Source organism: Zonotrichia leucophrys, chromosome 12 (genome assembly GCF_028769735.1).
Source record: "Zonotrichia leucophrys gambelii isolate GWCS_2022_RI chromosome 12, RI_Zleu_2.0, whole genome shotgun sequence".
NCBI classification, from domain to species: Eukaryota; Metazoa; Chordata; class Aves; order Passeriformes; family Passerellidae; genus Zonotrichia; species Zonotrichia leucophrys.
In genome coordinates this window covers 6,824,658-6,845,263 of record NC_088182.1, presented here as the reverse complement: position 1 = coordinate 6,845,263, position 20,606 = coordinate 6,824,658, and the positions used below count along the sequence as shown (strand labels likewise).

General features: G+C 44.5%; 2 protein-coding genes across 3 annotated transcripts in view; both read left to right on the top strand.

Annotated features, from left to right (window-relative positions):
• The window catches only part of SYNPR (synaptoporin), a 97,753-nt gene extending 88,864 nt beyond the window's left edge, over window positions 1-8,889 (top strand). For both annotated transcript variants that reach the window (XM_064724057.1, XM_064724056.1), the window contains 2 exons: window positions 5,865-6,056; window positions 7,107-8,889. In XM_064724057.1, coding sequence (XP_064580127.1) covers window positions 5,865-6,056; window positions 7,107-7,373 — 459 coding nt within the window. In that variant the 3' untranslated portion in view covers window positions 7,374-8,889. The remainder of the gene's footprint in view (window positions 1-5,864; window positions 6,057-7,106) is intronic.
• Window positions 8,890-14,155: 5,266 nt separating this feature from the next.
• On the top strand, window positions 14,156-17,576 carry SNTN (sentan, cilia apical structure protein). Its single transcript, XM_064724037.1, has 4 exons — window positions 14,156-14,411; window positions 15,015-15,049; window positions 15,745-15,884; window positions 17,296-17,576. Exons 1-4 carry the CDS (start codon window positions 14,206-14,208, stop codon window positions 17,452-17,454), a joined length of 540 nt encoding a protein of 179 aa, XP_064580107.1. The 5' UTR covers window positions 14,156-14,205; the 3' UTR covers window positions 17,455-17,576.
• Window positions 17,577-20,606: the final 3,030 nt, after the last annotated feature.

Below are 20,606 nucleotides of genomic sequence, written 5' to 3'. Positions count from 1 at the left end.
ACTTGCAGGGAAAATTTCAGTCACAAGTACTGAAATTACTTTGTTTATACAGATAGAAGGAAATGAACTGCATGTGCTGAGATCTCAGCAAAGCATCACTTTAACTGGAAAAATATTTTAGCATTCAGTGTGGAGTGAGGCATGATAGCAAGGAAATATTTCCAGTGGGAGAAGCAGATAACTGCTCCCTGCCTGTTTGGTTGGCAGGGGTGTGTTTATTCACTATGCAGCAAACCATTTCTGTTGCTAATGTTGCCTGTCAGGTTTTGGGGGAAAAAGTCTTCCTTTTGGTCACACAGGGCCCTGGTTGTGTTACTCACCCATTCCCACAGGGAATGATGAGTCCTTGCACTCTTCAGCCTCTGCTTCCCTTGCTGGCTCCATGAGGGGTTCATACAGACAGAAGAGCCTAAGAGAGGACCTTGGAGTCCCAGTTTCTGAAGGAACAAGGAGAGGTTACCAGGGATTAGTACCTCATAGAAACATGCTGTGTGTTTCTGAGCTCTGCAAACCACAGCTGTGATTTTCCACTGTGAACTCCCACTTGGTGCACATGTGCAGTGAGGAGCTGGGTCTCACCTTGGTGGGTACAACGGGGGCAAGGCTGCTTCTCCAGTGACTGATTAGTGCTCAAGAGACAAAATGTAAAAGAAATTAATTGGAGGTGGTGACTTAGATTTTAAAGAATGCCATGTACAAAATGCCAACAGTTTTCAGTACATCCCCATCTCTCAGGCCAAACCAACCTAAGCTGGTTCCCATATGTTTGACATCACATACCTGGGGAGGCACTGCTGCTTTGTGATGAGAGCAGAGATGAGCTGCACCCTGGGGCTGCCAACCCCTTCCCCTGTGTTGATGCTCTGCTTCAGGTCTGTGCATTTGGAGCTTCTTGCAAGCAGAGAGTAACCAACCCAGCTGTGCTGAAGTTGTAGGGGATCAGAGATAGGATGCTTCCATATGTCTCTCAGAAAAGAAAGAATAGTCACAGTCAATGTGTATCAGTCCCCATCACTCAGGCTTCTTACTTTTCCTATGGTTTCTTTACCCCATATGTGTTCCATTGAAAATCCACATGCTGACACCCTAGGTGCCTTCAGGTTTGTCTCTGGAAGTTATAGCTTGGCCATGAGGAACCACATGCATTCATGTATAAATGTAAATCACTTCATTAATATTCCAGTCAATTAATATAAAAGCATACAATTATTCAGCCAAGAAAGGTGACTGATATAGCCCTGAAAAGAGATATTTCATTTTTATAGTGATTACTTGCTAATCTCATTCTTATGGTGCATAAAGATGCTTATATCTTAAGAAGATGAGATCTTTCTTTTGCATCTGGAGTCCCATGAATAATCACATTATGCAGAAAGGCATTTGGTTCCTTACATATGTTGCAGATTGAGTGAGTTAAGTGCACCCAGGTCTGTTCTTTGGACACCTCTTTGATTAAATGTTGTACTTCCTCACCAATGTCCACTTGTCTAAAAACCAGACAGGAAAAGAATAAAGAGCCATCTATAAAAAAAAAGACTGAATCCTTTACAGTTGAAAAATGAAATTAGGAAGAACCTGAGTATTTCTTTGCATTTCAAAGAGCTGTTTCAGCCTGCTCTTGTCATCTCCCTTTAAAGCACGAGCCAGGGTGACCTTGCTGTACATGCTGGTGCCTCCCAAAAGGCTCTGCACTTCCCTGTGAAGCAAGCTTGCAAGGCCTTACACTATTGCAAGAAGCATGTAATTCTTTCAAAGCTTCATTCGGCAGAAAATCTGGGGTGGGACCTGGTTCAAACCAAAAAAGAGCTAAAATGCCACCGTGGGAAGGCGTTTGCTGCCTGCGGCAATCTGCTGCTGGCCGCTTGCCCGGCTGGGACCAGGCCTCTGCCTCTTGCTGGGGTACTTCTTCAATTTCAGGGTGGTTGTGACTGTGAAAGCAAATCCCCTGAGTGGTTTGCCTCTGCTGGGTAAAGAAATCTCCCTCTGTTGCTGCGTGGCTGGCCATGAAGCCTGTTGGCAGTGCCAGACAGGCTCTGACTAGGAGCGTTTGTGGACCTCAGCGTTTGAGGAGCTTCTCCCTTGGAGGCTGTGAATGTGTGACAGGGTTTTCACAAATGGAAAGGTTCTGTAGCATGAGCCCTGCATGGCAGCCAGTTACGAGGCAGCAGCTGCAGCTCTGTGAGGCAGGAGGGATGCCAGGGGCGCTCTGGCCAGGCCAGAGCTGAGGCTCTGCCTGTTTCCAGCCATGACAGCCCAGGCCCATCCTGGCAGACTTGGCTGGGAGGGAGAGCAGGGCACAGAGTGCACGCAGGGACACGTGTGTCACAGCCCTCAGGGGCTGGCAAAGCCGCTGGCCAGCCTGGAACAGATGAAGCACGTCCCCTTTCTGAGTGAGGCTCTTGGCTGGGTGAGGTCATGCCAGACACTGGGCAATCCAAAACTCTGCTCAGGAGGCTTAAGTGACTGTAAGTGACTGCCCCTTTCAAAGAGGGACATTTTGCAGAAACCAGTAAGTAGCTTCATAGCAAGGAGAAATATTTCAATTGTTATAAAAAGAAAAGGTTTTCACAGTTCTATTCTAAAATGTGTAATGTATAAAATTGTTCCAAGTAGACATTTTTGGCAAACTCAGTAATAACAAGTTTCGACTTGAAAAAGGCAGCGAGAATTTTTTTTTTGTTTTTGCACATACTTCAGGATCTTAAAAAGTCCCTCTTTGTATACTCTCAGTATTTTCAATCTCAGTTTTTGCCTTTCTTTACATGTTCGTGTTTTCCTTTTTTCCCAAAGGCATCTGTAGGCAGAGCAAAGTATCTCAGCTGAGATCTGAGTGAGAAACTTAGTAATTAGGAGTGTGGTGTAATCATACAAGAATACACACTCAGGAGATCTGGACATCATTTTAAGAGAGCAACTACAAAAAATTATTTTGTTCCAAAGGAAAAAAAGACTCACCCATGCTATAGGGATATTAAACATTGAAATGCAAGATTTGTTTTAGTATGTTTCAGTATGCAGGCACTCTGGCCTTAATTACCAAGGAGAAATTCCCCAGATAGACATTAAGCCACAGAACAGCTTAGCTTGAAATTCACTTTTATTTTCAGCATGTCATTATCTTGTAACTCTGTTCCACCCAGAGCTGTGAAAATGTTCAGCCAGGAATGCAAACCCACTTGAAAACAAGAGAGGTTCAGGTTCCAGCCAAAGCTGAAGGTTCTCAAAGATTCAACACAAATAGGAAGAAGCAAGTTCACTCTAGATGCAGAATCATACATTTTGATCCTTGCATTGTAGAGAGGAGGCAGAAGAAGCCTGAGTCCGGCCATGTAGCCCTGATGAGAGCACCTACTGAAAAAATCCCAGTGTTCCATTAGCCTTTCTGTCCTGTCTCCTTGGCCAGCTGCTGGCCAGGCTGCATGGTTTCCTCTTTGAGTCCCACTGTGCCATCTTTCACTTCTGGTTCAGTGTGTTTCTTGCACCCAGCCAGACTTTACAGTTTTTGGGAGGTCCTCTCTACAAGAGCTGATCCTGATACCCCAGGAGCAAGAACCCGTTATCCAAGGCTCTGACCTGCTCTGAAATAGGGGAGTTTGTAGCACAGAGGGCAGGATTTTAGACTTTGTGAACACCCTGGCACAGGGGAGCAGAGGAAGTCAGGAGAAGCATGGTGTGTGATGGGAAAGGCAAGACCTGAGAAATAACATGAAATACTTAATGCCTTTAGGGCCATCCCCTCAGCTGCACAGTGCCATGGGATGATCTAGGACTTACAGCCCAGGACATGGGCTATACCAGCAATCAGACTGCATCATGCAGATGCAGTAATTTGTGCAATGAGCCTCTCCAACATGGGCCTGTAAGCTCAACAGCAGGTCTGTACTCCTGCTGCTGTCACCTGCTTCAAGAACTTTGCTTGCTTTTAAAATTTCTCTCTTTTTAGCAAGTTTGATCTCCTGTGTTGCATTAGTTTTAGTCAGTTTGTCTCTGTTTGCATCAAATTTCTACCTGCTGTTATGCATTTCTTTAATTGACACTGCCAGTGCGCTGATTACAGAGCTGGGTTTAGTTTGCTTCAAGTGTGGTGGCATTGGGAGAGGGTTGCTTAGCATTTGGAAAATATATTCCCCAAAACTCTGCTGTGTCCCCATCTCTTGTGTCAGTCCAAAGCTGCATGGGGGCTTGGCATCTGGGTTGATAGCATGTCAAACCTCACAGCAAATAAAGAGCATCTCCCATCATCATCCACAGCTCAGCAGACATCTCGTGTTTCTACCAGCTGGAATTTTTAGGGAACATTTGCAATTGAACCGTTGCCTCTAGGAATCTCTTTCTCATTCACTGCTAAGACATATGAGATACAGTAATTTCTTTTGCTGGAAATCTCCGTGAGAAGAAGAATTACTCTGGGCTATATGCCTCTGCCCACTCTTTGGGTGCTAAGGGAGTTGTCAGCTCCTGGGCTTCACGCTCTTCGAGAGAGCCCAGTTGGGCAGCACGAGGGAGGTCAGAGGAACTCAGAGCTCGGTGGCAGACACAGGCCTGCAGAAAGCAAATTGTTAAAAGAGAAGGATGTATCCTTTGGGAAAGCATCCAAGCACAGTTAATTTAATCCCATCTGCGTCAGTGGAGACATCCTTTGTTCAAGGCTCCCTTTATTGACTGGTGCCTCATCCATCATGTCGGGGCTCACGCCCTGCACCCCTGGGGTGCCATGGAGAGCTCCTTCCCCAAATGTCAGCTGTGCTGTACATGAGAATGGTGTTTCCTAGGGATTGCTTGTTTCTCTGAGAAGCAACCTGAAACACTGGGTTCTTAATGAATGTTTTCCCTCCCTTCCATGCACACCTTTATTTTGCAAGGGGGAAGGGGAAGCAGCCCCACGGGAGGTGGGATATCAAGACGCAGCGATGCAGTTAGTGGTATGTTAGACTTTGGCACCTCTGCCATCTGTTGTGGGCTGACAGATGGGATGAAATATGACAGCAGAAAGGCTCTTCTGTTTTAGCAAGACACAAGAAAGCTTGAAAAATCACACCTCCTCCCTCCTTTCCCCCCAAACCCACACAACAACAGTGTCACTTGGCCACTTGTTCTGGCTAAGACAAGGAGAAGTTTATGCCTGTGCATGCTCCCGAGAGTCTTTCAAGGGGAAAGTGAGCAGAGTGGATCAGAGCAGAGCTGCTGGAACCTGGAGGGACCACCCCACCTTCTCCCCTCTTTTCACGTGGATGGGAATTAGGAGCCAGTGCTTTACCAGGCCAGGGAGGAGTCTCTGCTTGGCAAGTGTTGCTGTTTACTTGCTCACTCATGGTAATTAGTGGCTGCATGGCTTATGCAGCAGGGACATTTGGCCTTACCTGTGGCTGGTGAGAAAACTCCTCATCTGGTACCTGAGGATTAGCCAATTTCAGGTTTTCCCTAAGACAGAAACACTTCCTATTGGAAACCCACCCTGACTGTCTGTAGGAGTACCCAGGGCAAGACCCAGCTCTCAGGAGGGCCCAGCTTCTTTACAGGCATCTGTATTTTGTAATTCATCCCAATGCATCAGCCTGGTGCTCTGAACTGCCACATTTTCAAGGCAGCTCAGCATCCTGGGTACCAGCCACGTGTTTGTGGGAATCTTGCCTCAAGGCCTCTGGTACAAATGTCAGCCCAGGGGCTCTGCCCCTATAAGCGTGTAAAGCACTTCTGAAAATTAGCTCTGTGGGTGATGACAGTAACACAACCTTCCACTAAGTAACAAGCTCTTGGTATTTCTCTCCTCTGACACAAGCTTTGAGTTTTCTGGTGATTTTTAATATTTTTTTCCTTTCCAATGGACACACCAGTATAATGCTTCTAACTAATTTGTCTTTTAGGATTTCATTGTGACAGTGGTCTTCTCATTCTTGTGGCTAGTGAGCTCATCTGCTTGGGCTAAAGGACTGTCAGATGTAAAGGTTGCAACTGACCCTGATGAAGTGCTGCTGCTGATGTCTGCCTGCAAACAGCAGTCCAACAAATGCTTGCCTGTTCGCAGCCCTGTTATGTCAAGCCTCAACACTTCGGTTGTAAGTGACTTTTATTGCTGCTGTTCACCCTTACCTTGCAGTGTATTTTCATCTTTTAGCCGTGTATTGACCTAAATTGACTGGTGTAAACCAGTTAGCTGACATGATTTAATTGGAAGTGCAGTCTTGCTGCAGGGAAAGGCAGGCTGTGACTCAGAGCAGCTCTGCCATGGAGCAGCAGCAGGGTGAGTGTGCAGGGCTGGGATGGGGAAAAGGCAAAGTGGCTGTCCAAGGGCATTGGTTGCCCCTCTGCTTTTAACTTGCTCACTGCAACTCTTTTGCAAAGGGGTCTGTGTGCTCCTTTAGAAGGAAGTGTTTGTGCCTTACAGATTCTTCTAAAATTCCTCCAAAAAACCAACATAAAATTGGACTTCAGCATGTTAAAAAAAAATAAACACAAAAAATCCCTCTAGGCCACCTGACCAATTAAGAGCTCTCTTTTTAATTAGTTTCTTTCAATTTTATCTTTCCACATTTTCTTTAAACTAGATTATGTTTTCAAGCAAAAAAAATTTTTGCTCTAAAAATTTGACCTTTATTTTGAAAACAAGAAGCAAAGCAGACACCTTGTGAGCTACAGCTAAGCGAGGTGAATTTGGCAATTTGCTCCAAAGCTGAGAAAATTTTCCTGTGGGTTTTGGGAGAATCAGAGAATCATTTAGGTTGGAAAAGATCTCTAAGATTATGGAGTCCGACCACAAAGATCTCTAAGATTATGGAGTCCAACCACTAAGCCAGCACTGCCAAGTCCAGCACTAAACCTATCCCCAGATGCCACATCTACACTTACCCCACAGATGGTGACCCCACCACTTCCCTGGGCAGCCTGTTCCAGTGCTTGACAATAGTTTCAGTGAAGACATTTTTCCTTATAACCAATCTGAGCCTCCTCTTGCACAACTTGAGGCCATTTCCTCTTGTCCTTGGGAAGGAGAGGTTGGGAGCAGCTTTGCCTTCCCCCAGGACCCAGTGTTATGGTGGGGACCATTACATTAGGTTGAGCTGTGAGATTGTGGCTGCTGGTGACGAGCTCCTCTTCTTCCCACCCAGGTCTTTGGCTACTTGAACTTTATCCTGTGGGCAGGCAACATTTGGTTTGTGTTTAAGGAGACGGGCTGGCATTCCTCGGGCCAGCGGCACGCTGCGGACACCATGGAGAAGCAGCCCGGGGGCTACAACCAAGGTGGCTACAACCAAGACAGCTATGGGCCAGCTGGTGGCTACAACCAGCCAGGCTCCTATGGCCAGGTGGGTGAATATGGCCAGTCCCAGAGCTATGGGCAGAGCGGGCCAACCTCCTTCTCTAATCAAATTTAGGGTTCACGCAGTGCAAGCTCTTGCATCCCTTGCAAGTAGAGAGTTTAACAGGTCTCAAGTTTCAGTGGCACCAGATTTTTAAGGGTTCTACATAAATTCATACTACAACACAGTGTTTAATGTCCATTGAAGGTCTAAGCCCACCTCCTTTGGCAGATGGGAGGTGGCCAGGGGGCTGGAGTTGGCCTTTCTTTCCCTGACTAGCCAGACACAGGGGATGTGCTCCTCGCCAGTGACCTGGAGTTGCTGTTGTAGTAGGTACTGTAGAGATAACTTTATGGTAGTTTTGTATGTGTTAAGATGGTAGAAGCTTTTTGTAGCCTCAAGTCTGTAGTATTTAATATGCATAATATAATTGAATTTCCTTCTGCATTTTGGTGAAAAACGGAAGTGTTTTACTATGATTTCTACAGATTATTCTGTATATCCATGCATGTAACATTGCACCTAAATTTTCAGAACTGCCTGTCTGTGACTCTTCAGAGAGTTTGTTTTGGTCATACCTTTTTGTTTCAGAAGATTTTACTATTATTTGAGTTAACTGAGTCATCCATCTGTAATTTAGTGCATGGATAAGCAGTTTCATACTACCAAATGTCTGGACTGTGTAAATGGAACTTCTCGACTTCTGCCACTACATTTTGTTAAATGTCTGTTTAAAAGAAGTATGCATCTTTTATATATTTTGCAGAGTTGAATATATGGCTTACCCAAGTTCTGAATGCTTTGTAACTAAACTGTTTTTCCTTGAAATGGCATTCAGTAGTATCTATGGTACCTGACCAATGTTTATTCCATTTAACTCAGCTAAGTATTCCTTCTATAAATCACTATTTCTATGGATGTTTTGTGAATCTTTTAACGTGAGCTGTGGAGAATAAGGACCAAGTAACTGTGTTATATGTTTACAAAGGTATTTATTTAACTAAGATAACAGAGGTGCAGATATCAGTACACAAAATCATGTGGAAACGCCCTGTTGCTTGACATGGCAACATGAAAACCGCACGTATTGTTGTGACCTTACAAAGCATAAATATTCCTTTATGCCCTTTGATGGGAAGAAAACCTTTCTGTCCGTGCTGTTTCAAGATTGTTAGATATCCCTCTGTTAGATTGCTGCTCTGAGCGCTAGCTTGGTGCTAATGGAGAATGTAACTGGATTGACCAAATAACCCAGGCTCAGAGGAACTCGTCCTGAAAGAGCCAGAGCCAGCCTTGTAGCCTGTTTGGATTCCTCCCTGGGAAATTCAGCCCTCCCTCACTACAGCATATGGGATGCATTGACACAAATGAAAGCCTGAAGCACAATGTACTAATCAAAACTGATCATCTGCATTTCTAGATCAAAGTGTATCAGTATATAATCTTATTGTATGAGCTGTAATGTTGAAAGCATCTTAGCTTAAAACAGCTTAGTCTCTTCTATGATTGTTGTAACCAATTTATGGCTACTCAGTGGATGAATCTATATTGTGATATCTATTTGACCCTAATAAAGTTATTGCATACAATGCATGTTTTCAGAGTATGTTAATATTGAAATGTCACTGCCAAATAATGAAGATAACTATTAAAGAAAAATAACTATTCCTATGCCTGACCTTATTGGTCATATTCTTACTGTTTTCCAACACTTTTATGGGGGTTGTGTTAATGTACAGTGGAGTACGACACTTCTGCAGACACCTGTCATTAAAGATCAGTATCACAAGTTTTTTAAAAAAATTAAAAGTGTGCAGTTTAATACCTGCCTGCCTCTTTACCTCTCTTTCCACTGTCAGTAGGACTAGCCCAGTAGTGTGCCACCCATCCCAGTTCTGAGGATTGCTGGAAAGCTAGGTGTGAGTTGTAGAGAAAACAAACTGGAATATCTAAATGTTCTCATATTCCAAATGAGGGCAAAATACAATTTTCTGGGTTAACAAAAAATTAAATTAATTATTTGGGCTCTTGGTTAATTTGTTTGGGTTTTTTTGATTTATGTGATTATTTGGGGTTTGGGGTTGTTTGTTTGGGGGAGGTGGTTTTTTTTGGTTGGTTGGTTTTCTTCTTTTAAGTTTGGAAAAACATTAGACATTGGCAGGTCAGGAGAAAGTGAAACCTGTATGTGTGGCAAGGGGTGTGATGGGATGTGTGCTCTTCATGCCTTCTCCCACATATTCCTGCTTCTGCTCTTTTTTTCCTTTTTTTTTTTTTTTGTTATTGTTGTTCTTCTAAATTCCCTTTCTATTAATTGATGAGGAATATCCCAAGCTGAGCTCCCATATCTAAGATTCTCCTCTAGAAATAGTTCTTGTATCAACTAGCTTTCTCTTCATGAACTTTTCCACTCAAATCAGCAGGGTCCCATTACTAAACTTTTCTATCCAATGCTGAGGGATGAAAATGGGTTTTGCTTTGGTTTATTCCTGCATTTCAAACCAGATGAAATTCTTGTGTGACCATGTGAGCACAGGACTGCAGCTTTCTGGAGTTCACAGCCCTGGAGAAAGGGCAGTTTTTGATACAAGGCTTAGAACAGAATTAAGTTTATGTCATATTTTGGGTACTATTTGTGTAACTCCAGTTCTAAGGGTTTCTCATGAAGGGCAGAACTGGTGGAAGAGTTAACAAAAAGTAGTGTAAGAGGCACATATTTTAATGGAAGATTGGCCCTTGCTTTACCCTGGTGGCCATATATTTACAGGTACCTCAGCTCCTGGCTGCTGTACAGAACAGTTGAGCCAGTTGTTATCCTTTAGGAACTGTAATCTTCACTCTGAATTAGGAGGGAAGAAAAATCTCTATCCATAGCTTCTCAGGTTAATAAAGTATGGCAGCAGCAAAAGTGAAAACAAAAATGATGCATGCACTTGTCTGTGTTATGTAAGAAAATGTATCTGAATGTTTCCTCTGTCTTCCTCTAGATTTGAGTCTCATCCTTTTGCAGTTGCTGAGAAATTGAAAGTTTATTTCTGCTGGGGATGGGGATTCCATAGCCAAGGGTTGAGCAACTTATGAAAAAGGCTGTATTTGATGTTACCTGGATTTAAGACAAATAACAAAGTAAACTCAAGCATCCTTTGTGAAACTGCTGCTGGCAGCCTCCTTGCTTCCCTGCTTCATCATTAGAGTATCTCTGCCAGTTAGTTGAATAACTAGGTCAGCCTGGGAGAGAAAAAACATGTTCCTTGATCTTTGTGCTGTCCCTCCTGTTTTCCCATGTGTTTCTCTTTATAGCCCATTTCTCAGTACCCAAGTTAGGAGCACATTTGCATTATCAAGTGTGAAGCTATGGGGGAGAGGCAGGTACCTCTGGTGAGTGTGGTGGGGAGGGGGAGCACAGGACTGTCTCTCCAGGTGCCTCAGAGGCCAAGGAAGGGGCACATTCAGCTGCTGGTTTGGGTTTCTCCCATTGCTTCTGGAGCACCAATGCTCCCTCCAGCTCTGCAGAGTGCATCCCCTGCCCTGGGTACCACTGGCTCTGAGCCTGCTCTACCTCCTGCCCAGCACATCAGGGAGACAAGGGTGGGTTCAGATGCAAACACAGCCCACGGGGCTCTGCCCTGGCTGGATAGAGTTGGGGTTTTTGTGTGTGATATTTTTCCCGATGACCAGATCTCCTTCATTGTGGCCATTGATCTGCACATAACAGAGCCTCAGTGATGGCTAAGACTTGGAGAAAGTTTGTGCTCTTGTTGCATGAATTCATGTTACAATTGCCTGACCTGATTAGGTTAATTATTTCAAATCTTTATAGGCTCTCAAACTGAAAGAGCAATCCAGGCTGTAGCCCTGAATCAATCTTGGCTGAAACTGTGATGTGCTGATATAAGAGGCAGTGGCATCAACATGCATTGCACCTCCCTGTAGTCTGCTCCTGACAATATCTCCAGAGTTTCACAGTTAGTATGACAGACAGATTAAGAGCTACTGATTAAAAAGTGCCACTGTATTATTTAATCCTTTTTTGAAATAAGTTCTTCTCATTATGCCATATCATGTCACAAGCATTTAGTCCTTTGTCCACTGGTTTTAAGAAAGATTTTAGTCAAAATTTGTTATGTATGTGAATAGATGGTCTACTTAGCTCATGCTTTCCCCTAACTTCAATATTCTTTTTTAGGATTTCTTTTTATTCCCTACTTCTGCTAAACCCAAGAGCTTTCCTTTTGGAATTCTCTAACATCAGCAAGAATTTGTATTTTGCTGTTAGTATATCTGGTGCTGATTATCCCATCATTTGTCACTGACATCTATCTTTATTATGAAGACCTTAGCATTTCTATATGATATTTTATAAGTTCAGTGAGAAGACATCCTGTTTGTTGCATTTACTTCCTGTTGTTACATTTTTATTCTTTTGTCCCCCATTAATGAGATTCTAGGTTTTTAAGAATATAGCTGCCTTTCTGAAATCTGAATATCCTATAATAAAACATTCTCAGAGTGAAAATTACTTGGCAATAGTATTTTCAGGATTAAAGTTCATCTGGTTCCACCCTCCCTCCTATGGGCAGGGACACCTTCCACTATCCCAAGCTGCTCCAAGCCCTGTCCAACCTGGCCCTGGACACTTCCAGGGATGGGACAGCCACAGCTGCCCTGGGTGAAGAATTCAAGCTGTTACCTGCCTGGGTGCATGTTTGCAGCTCTTCTCCTGCACCTGCTGAAGGTGAAATGAAACCTGAGAGGCCAGGAGGTGAGAGTGTGTCTCCTGTTTCAGGTATTCCCTCCTATCTGTGTCCCTGGGATCCTGCCCCACCCAGGTCATCTCTAAGGGAGTCAGGACTCTGTCACACACACGTTTCACAATATCAGCCTTCTGAAATGCATAAAGCATTTCCTAAAAAAAGGAGGAGGAAGTCTCCAGGAAAATACCAAAAGTGAGGCAGAGGCTGTGGCTTTTTGCAGTGGCAATTATTTTAAGTGAACTGCCTGTAAGGATTTTGCAGTTTGAAGTGGCAGGTTGCGTATTTGCACAGACAGGATTGTTAACGTGTGAAACATGCTAAAAATTGACCAATAAAGGCACCTGGATATTTCAAACATAAATAGTGTGTACCAAAATAGCTACAGAGCAGATGGCCTGGCTCCACACACACCTTGCTGACCAGAATACTCGAGCAACACGCACAGCCAAAATCTCAATCTTCAAAGCTGATCATCTGCAAAGGCAAGGGTTATCCTCATGCTACCCCTTATCTGTCAGGCACAAACGCTCCTGCACACGTTAATTAGTGAATCCTAGAGGGATAATGAACCCCAGGTTTGTCTGAACTTGTTACTACCCCAGCAAAGCAAATCACCTGTTCTAGAGCTCAGGCCCTCAAAAGTCGGTGAGATTAAAACAACTGTGAGCTGAAATCTGATCTGCAGTGGAAAGATCCCAAAACACAGAGGGCTGGGTTTGCCAGCCCGCTCACAGTACTGCCTGCCACTGATAAACAGGAAACTGAGTCTGTTTCTCACTCTCATTTTTTACCTTGGATGCTAAGACCAAACATCCCCATTCCACATATTAACCAGGATGTAAGGCTTTTCATGCCTCCTTGTATGGTTCAACAGATGTGAAAGGGAATTATCACTTCAACATGATATCAAGACTCTCTCTTTTTTTTTTTTTTTTTTTTTTAGCTGATGGCAGATTACTAAGCCTGAATTCTTGTTTAATTTTAGTGTGTTAATTGATGGAATAATGAGCATTGATTATATGTGTTTTGGCTTCGTCATTGCAATTACAGGCTCTGTTTTATTCATGAGCCAGTCCTAAAGAATGCACTAGAGATCTAAGACAGCTTAAACCTCTCAGAAAAAGGCTCTGAATTGTTTGAGTAATGACACTCTTAGATGGAAAATTAAAGGTTCTCTTTTCCCATGCTTTTTAAGATAATTAAAATCCAGGAACGGTAAGGTGGTGAACATCCTTATTCATTAGCCTTCAGTAATTTAGCTTCTACTAAATGAGGAAAACATTTTAATTCTCTGGGCCATCTGTTGCAGTCTCCTTTGTGTGTCCCGTTACATAAAGTCTCATCATGGACAGTTTTAACATCAGTATTGTATCCTTTCACCAGGAAAGATGAGCTGGATGAGGTAGCTGAAGTCACCACCTATTAAGAGACCACCCTGGAATTAAACTGCCTGCTTTGTCTTTAAACTTGAAGTTATCCTGTCTAGACACCTCTAGGCAAAGGATCCGCAGAGAGGAGCCCGTGCGTGGAGCTAGGCAGTGTGACAAGCTGTGTTTTCTAATAGCAATATCCATGCCAATAAATAACAAAGTTCACTGGAGCCCTTCCAGTTCCTCTAATGCACGCCTGCTCTGCCATATGGCTCCGAGCTGCTTGGGGAAGCAGCACTCCCTGCTCGGGTGGGAAGCACAGCCCAGGCTCCCTGCTGGGGCTGCCTTGGAGCTGGTTTGGAGGCAGAGCAGGGCTCTTTGCACCGTGATGGGGAAATAGAATAAGTATTAGAGTAGGAGTGTGCTCACCTAGGATAAACGCTGGATCAGGAGCTAGGAAATGCTTGGATTCCAGCTCTGGCTGCAGGAATAACTCACTTTATAGCTTGGGGCAAGTTACATTATCCCACAGCAGGAATGTTTCTCATTAAAATGATAATTTGTATAGATGAGTGGGTGCAGTGTCAAAGTTGTTCCCGATGCAAAGTTACAACCCCACAGGTCTGAGAGGATCCAGGTTCCATTATGAGTTGGGTTTGTTTCTGTCAAATTCTCCTGTGAAATTCAAGCCCCACTGCTTGCCAGCCCAGCAGTGCCTTCCTGCTGGAGACCGGGGTATTTCACTGGCTCCAGGATTCCCAGGTAGTGTTTGCATTATTGATAGGCATGGCTACAAGCAGGCTGCTTCCACGGGGCAGAGCTTCCATCCACCTGCTTGCTATTACCCTGTTGCCTGGAGATCACAAACAGCCTGGCCTGGAGATGTGTGGCTGCAGAACAAGTGTTCCCAGTATGAAGCAGTACTCAGTCAGTCAGCCTGCTCCTGCTGCCGCCAAAAAAGGCCCTCCAGCTGCTGCAGGCATGCCCAAGGGGTAAGTCATCTCTTTGTTGTGGCATCTGGGTGATCTGCCATTTGTGTGGAAACTCATCATCTGGGTGTGTTTGTCTCTATCACATGCTCTGTAATTAGTTTCCAGCAATTCAGCACAAGGTAAGCAGGTTTTAGGTTTTGATTGAAAGCAGGGGGGTGATTCTCACAAATGTGAGTCCTGCTGGAAATAAAAGTTATGTGTCTGCTCCAAACTGACAGCATTGGTGAGGAGGGGATGGCAGACCCCTCTCCACTTTCCTGGTTATAGGTATAAAACTGAGAAACCTCTGGGGCCTCTTTCAAGTTCATGAAGAAATTACATGGAGTGTGTTGCAATGTCCCTCACTTAAAATTAATAATTAGCTTTAGTTACAACTCCAGGCTACTCACTCAGGTGAGGGATTAGAAGCTGTGTGATGTTCTTGTGCTTCTTGTAGAGGCCATTTTCCTTTCCACTGTGAAGGAAAGACACTGTCCCTTGGGAAGCCCTGAGTTCCTAGGTGATTAAATAAAACAGAAATGAGCAAGCTCATTCATGGAGAAACTCAATACCCAACACAATTTACCAAGTGATAATTGTGCCTCTCTGCTTTCTCACCACCAGTGTACCCGTTGCCAAGCAGCTGGCATCAATAAAAGGTAAGGGGAGCCCTTCACTGCCCCTTTGGGGTTCAGGTCCTTCACAGCCCATGTGCAGAAAGTTCTGGCAATGTCACAGGGCTTGCAGAGGCCGTGCAGATCCTCAGCTGGTGTAAGTCAGGAGGGTCTCATGGGTCCCTGTGCCCTGTGCTGTCTTTTCGTAAAAAATCACAGCATAAATCATCTGCATAACCCCTGTGAGCATCAGTATTTCAGACTCATGCACAAGGGGGGTGAATGCAGCCCAGATCCCAAGTTTGCCATAATGCTGAGGTGCAGCACTGGTGCTCAGACAGGGATGCTCCCAAAGGGGCCCTGTTTTCCCTGGTGCAGGTCTCTGGGGCTCCAAATGCATCCAGGGGATGGCCACCATGGCCTGTCCCCGTGGTGTGGCAGGTCCCTGCTGGATGCCCAGGACAGGCCAGGTGGGTCCCGAGCCCCGTGCTGTGCCACAGCCCTGGCTCTAAAGGAAAGCTCCCTTCAGGGTGTGATTGCATGGGATATGAGGCATGGTGCTGGCCCATTCCAAATAAAATCTGGGCCAGATCCTCTGTGGGTATAAACAGTTTCAGTCTCATTAACTTTAATGAAACTACACAGATTTCCACCCACCCTGGATGGTTTTAACAGATTCCTTTCAATTATATCTCAAAAGCCTTTTTTTTTTTTTTTTGATAAACTTTTCCTCCCTCCAGCTCTAAGAAAAGGCTCAGACCTTGAAAAGGCTTTTGCTACAGCAGCTTTGGTGTATAACAACCATGCTGACCCTGAGAGCAAGCTCAGCAAGTCTGAAACCAAGAGCTTACTGCAATCCCAGTTCTGGCACTTCATCCAGGTGAGGGGGTCTGCTGGCTGGGTGGCACTGGGACAGCCCTGGGCACTCTGGGTGCAGGAATGGCAGCTCAGGCTCTCTCCTGCAGCTTGGCCAGCATCACTCAGTCCATGGGGTCATCCCAAGGGACACTTGAGGGGTTTGGTACAAACATTCTGTGACTGAGCTGCTTTACATTGAGCCTAACACAGAGCCAAAGGAGGGGCGCAGCAACAAACCACAGCTGATTGCTGCTTGGATTTGTTTAAAGAAAACAGGGCAATTGCAAAAAAAAAACCAAAACCAAAAAAAACCCAACCAACCAACTAAATTAAAACCCTTGGAAGATAACAAGAAGCTAGTTTTAGGAAGAGAAGAAACTCATGGTACTTATTGAGGTGTTTGGTGGTTTGCCAGAGCACTGGGGCCAGCCCTGTGCTGCAGAGCCATGTTCTGTGTCCACTGCTGTCACTGGTGGGGTTCCTGGGAGACAGGGGCAGAAAGGTGTGGTGAAAAACCATCACAGCAGCACTTGTGGCTTTCAACTTCCCACAGGGATTTATTTCCCCTCCATAAATTGAAAAAAAAAAAAAAAAAAAACAAAAAAAAAAAAAAAAAACCCAAAAAACCCCACCCAAAACAATTATCAAGTGGTAGGAAAAGCTATATAGGACTAATAAAAAAAGAACTCAAATAAGTAAATGAGAGAGGTAATACCTTTACTTCCAAAAATAATGAAATCACATGACTGGTTGGGGAGGGCAAATTGGCACCAAATTAGAAACTAGGCACCTTATTGAAAAAGAATTGAAAATATTACTGGAAGCAATTAAGCTCGGGATCCTGAGATGGTTTGGAAATTATTAAGCTAAAAAACTAACCTGGAACTCTAGCAAAGCTTTTTTGTTAGGAAATATAAATAATAGATATGTTACAGAATTTTAATAATCCATTCCAACAGAAATGCCCAAGAGGACCAGGAGTAGCAGTATTAAAGTTATGCTTGTAAAATCAACAGTTTCTGAGACCTTCACAATATGTATTTGTATATATTTGAATATTAAATTTAAGAGGGTTGGTTGTTTCCGCCTCCCAGTTTTATCAGGACACAGGACTCCCTTTTTTATTTAACAGTTACCAGCTATATCATCATCATTGTCAGATTTTCAGTCATAATTAGGTGTCTTTTAGACATAAAGATATATTCTGGATTCTGATGGAAACTTTGAGGACTGATTGTTCTCCCTTCTGACTACAATAATATTTCTGTTTGAATTTCTCTTGAAAAACTAATATGAATGTTGACATAACAACCTGAATGGGAAAATAAAAAATACATTAATATTTACATAAGTAGGTGTCTTTCTTTTTTTCTAGTGATGCAATAAAGAAGGAATTTCATGCCTTTTTTTTTTTCATTTAAAATCCTCCATAGGGCCAAGAAAACAAACCAAAATACCAGGAAATAATTTCTTCCTTGGATGAGGACTCAGAGAACAAAATTAATTTTGAAGACTTCATGATCTTGTTAGTCAGTCTCACTCTGATGTCTGACCTGCTGCAGGAGATCAAAAATGTGAAAACCACAAAATGATTTGTGATTTTAAAGAAGAAATGGCCTGGCAGCATGTGAGGAAAGCATGAGTGAGGTACACACAGAGTGCCTGGGTTCCCTGTGCTGGTCCCTTTTAAATGGAATAAAGTTGTGTCCAAACCTGGCTGAACTTACTCCTCTCTTGAAACACTCCATGAAGTTGGTGCTCAGGGATTTGTGTCCCCTCCATTTGTGCTTTGCAGACTGGGTGACTGGCTCCTGCTGGGGGCAGCCCCCAGCCCAGTTTGATGCCAGAAAAGGCAGCCCAGGCTCTCCATCCTCTCCCTGTGGTGGTGTGGGGAATGATGGAGACACAGCTGCCCAAATGTGCAGCTGCCCAAATGTGCAGCTTCCCTGGAGTCAGGGCTGCCCAGCTCCCTGGGCTCTCCCAGCCACCCCAGGGATTGTCACCCCTGAGCTGGGGTCACCAGTGATGGGCTTCACAATGGGCAATGACCACAAAATCTGTTCCTGTCTTAGGTAAAGGTTGATTTTAGTCTGAGTGGTTTCCACCCCACCATTAACCCTGCTGAAGGGAGCATTTGTTTAGTTTTATTTCCTCCTCCAACTGCTTTCTTCATTTACAGATCACAATGGAAGGAATTTCAAGTCCAGCATTTGCAGGGCATCCCTGGCAGTGCTGTGCTTGTACGACCAGGGGAGTGACCCAAACATGGCAGCCAGCTGAATCTGCTGTGCCATGAAAATGTGAAAAGCAGAAACCAGATAAGAGGTGATCCAGACCAGGGATGGTGGGAACAAAGGTGGCCAATAAATTGTTTGTTTTGGAACTGAGTGATATTGGTTAGGGCCAGAGCCTAAGCATTTAATGCTCATCATCCTAATATTTGGTTTGATTCCTACCTACAAAGTCCTGACTCAGAGCCAGTATTTATCCCACTGTGTCCCTTTAGGGCACAAAAAACAATCTCGTGCCCCAGGAATAGAACAGCCCCTGTAAGGATTTAATAAGAATCTACCAAGATAAATGAGCCAGCAAAATGTTGGAGCCTTTTAAATTTTTTTCTTCTTCCTTGGCTAGAAAGGGGAAGACAAGAATGATTTAGCTTTGGTGGATAAATTTTTAACAGGAAGGGATCAAACCCTCTAGTGTTAAAAGAGGGAAATTAATGCCTGCTGAGTAATGAGATTTAAGTCTTTGACACAAAAAGGCTCTTAGTGTTTTCAGGGGCTAAGATGATGTTTTGTGATGGATTTTGATGTGAAGGAAAGACTACAATAGAAGACCAGCAGCCAATTGTTTGGAGAAGGAAGGTCTCTGTGCAGTGTGGGATGGAGCTGAAAGAAGATATGCAGATGGATGTGGTGGGGTTTGAAATGAAGCTCAGCAGGTAAGGTGCTGGTTTGGACCTCAGCCAGGGCAGGCTTGCTCTGGAGGCTAAACATTCACAACTGATCCTACTACAAATTAAACCTCTGATTAGCAAAGCCCCTGCTGTGATGGTGGCTGCAAGAACAGGCAGCGTGCAGCCTGTGGCAAGAGGTGACAAAGCCAGCATGCAGTGTTTCTGTCTGTCCTGTTCTGTCTGTCTGTCCGCCCAGGGGGCATCCCCCTGCTGTCCCAGTGCTGGGAGGGTGCCTGCTCCCATGGGTGCCCATCCAGCCTCCCAGGGTGGGATCACCCACCTTGCTATCACACTTTAACACTGATACTCTGTCCCTGGTGTTGCTCAGTCACTTTCCCTGTCTCCCTGTTTTTTGGCCAGGTAGATTTGTGAAAGCCTAAAATATCAGCTGATGCTCCTTTTCTGGGGTATGAAATGGACTGAATGTGAGTCTGGGCAGGTTTCCCATTACTCAGGCAAAGAAAACACAGCACAGCCCTGAAAAGATTGTTTGGGAGCCACTGATGATGCTGGAAGCATAAATTTGCTAATATCCCTCTGTCACCAAAAAAAAAGACTGAAAGGAAAAAATATTGTGAAGCCAATTAAGAAAAAGTTCTTTGAAATTGCTAAGGCTCTAACAGAGTTTTTGTTGTTGCTGAAATGTTTCTAGATCTTGCATAACTTGAATTAATGACTTAAGAGCCTTTTATCAGCCTTATTCACTTTGTCATCTCATCATGTGCAAACCCTTTTTATCCCAATTTGGTGTGTTGTGAGCAACATCCTGAGTCCCTGGCTTGGATCAAAAGCCCCCTTGTGCTAAGCACAGTGAAAATTCAAAGTAAGAAGCAATTCCTGAACAACTCAATAGCAAAGATATTCAAATGGCAGGGAAGGAATCAGAGGCACAGGAAAACAAAGTGAGCAGAGGTAGCAGAGCTGGATTCCAGCCTGCACTGGGCTCCTCCCAGAGGCTGAGGCACTGGGACAGTTCCTGCAAGAGTTTCTGAACAAGGTGAATGGGGCTCAATCTGCATCAGCCCTTGAAAGTCCCACCTGATGCTCGAAAGCAGGAGGAAATGCTCGGAGCAGCCCCAGCATCTTCCTCCAGTTACGAGGAGGCAGAAATTTGCACCATGACTGTGGAAGATGCTCTTTTATTAACTCAGAGTGTTTGTGCCCTGAGCGCTCCCAGCTGCTGGCTTTGAAGCTGATCTGGTGCAGTCAGCATGTCTGGCTGCCTCCTCAGGGAGCAGGCTCTGAGCTCGCTCACATGCTGCTGTTGTGCTTTGTTTTGTTCCTTGCTTGCTCCTGTTGGAAGCACAGAGAGTTCAGCATTGATTTCTCAGAGCAGAGCCCAGCAAGGGCCGAGGAGCAGAGCAGCAGCTGAGCTGATGGAATCCTCAGGTTCCTCTGCCTCTGCAAGTGGGAGCATGGTGGCAGAGCCTGATAGCCCAGAAGTGAACGTGGTGTGAAGAGCAGGCAGCCAAGACCTGACCTCTGTGTGCTGGGGGTTGTGTTGGGATTTGTGCCATTGGGATTTGGCATCCAAACTGATGGATGCCAGGTCTCTGCTTGAGTTTGGAAAATGAAGCTGGGCAAGTATTCTTATAGCAGGGACAAGCAGAAACATCTGCAACCCAACCCTGAGACCCTTCCTCCTCCAATGGTTCACCAGACAGCCTTCCCACTATTTCTTTGATTTGTTTTCCCAGGAGTATGAGATTTGTTTGCTTTGGCACCTGGGACAGTTGGAGGAAGTCTGTGTACAGATGCTGACCCATTTGTTGGTGAATTTTTCTT

Coding starts and splice junctions, on each gene's coding strand:
- SNTN (XM_064724037.1), top strand. CDS start 14,206: ATGGCTACAAGCAGGCTGCTTCCACGGGGCAGAGCTTCCATCCACCTG. Junction 14,412..15,014: donor GCTGCAGGCATGCCCAAGGG/GTAAGTCATCTC, acceptor TCTCACCACCAG/TGTACCCGTTGCCAAGCAGC. Junction 15,885..17,295: donor AGTTCTGGCACTTCATCCAG/GTGAGGGGGTCT, acceptor AATCCTCCATAG/GGCCAAGAAAACAAACCAAA.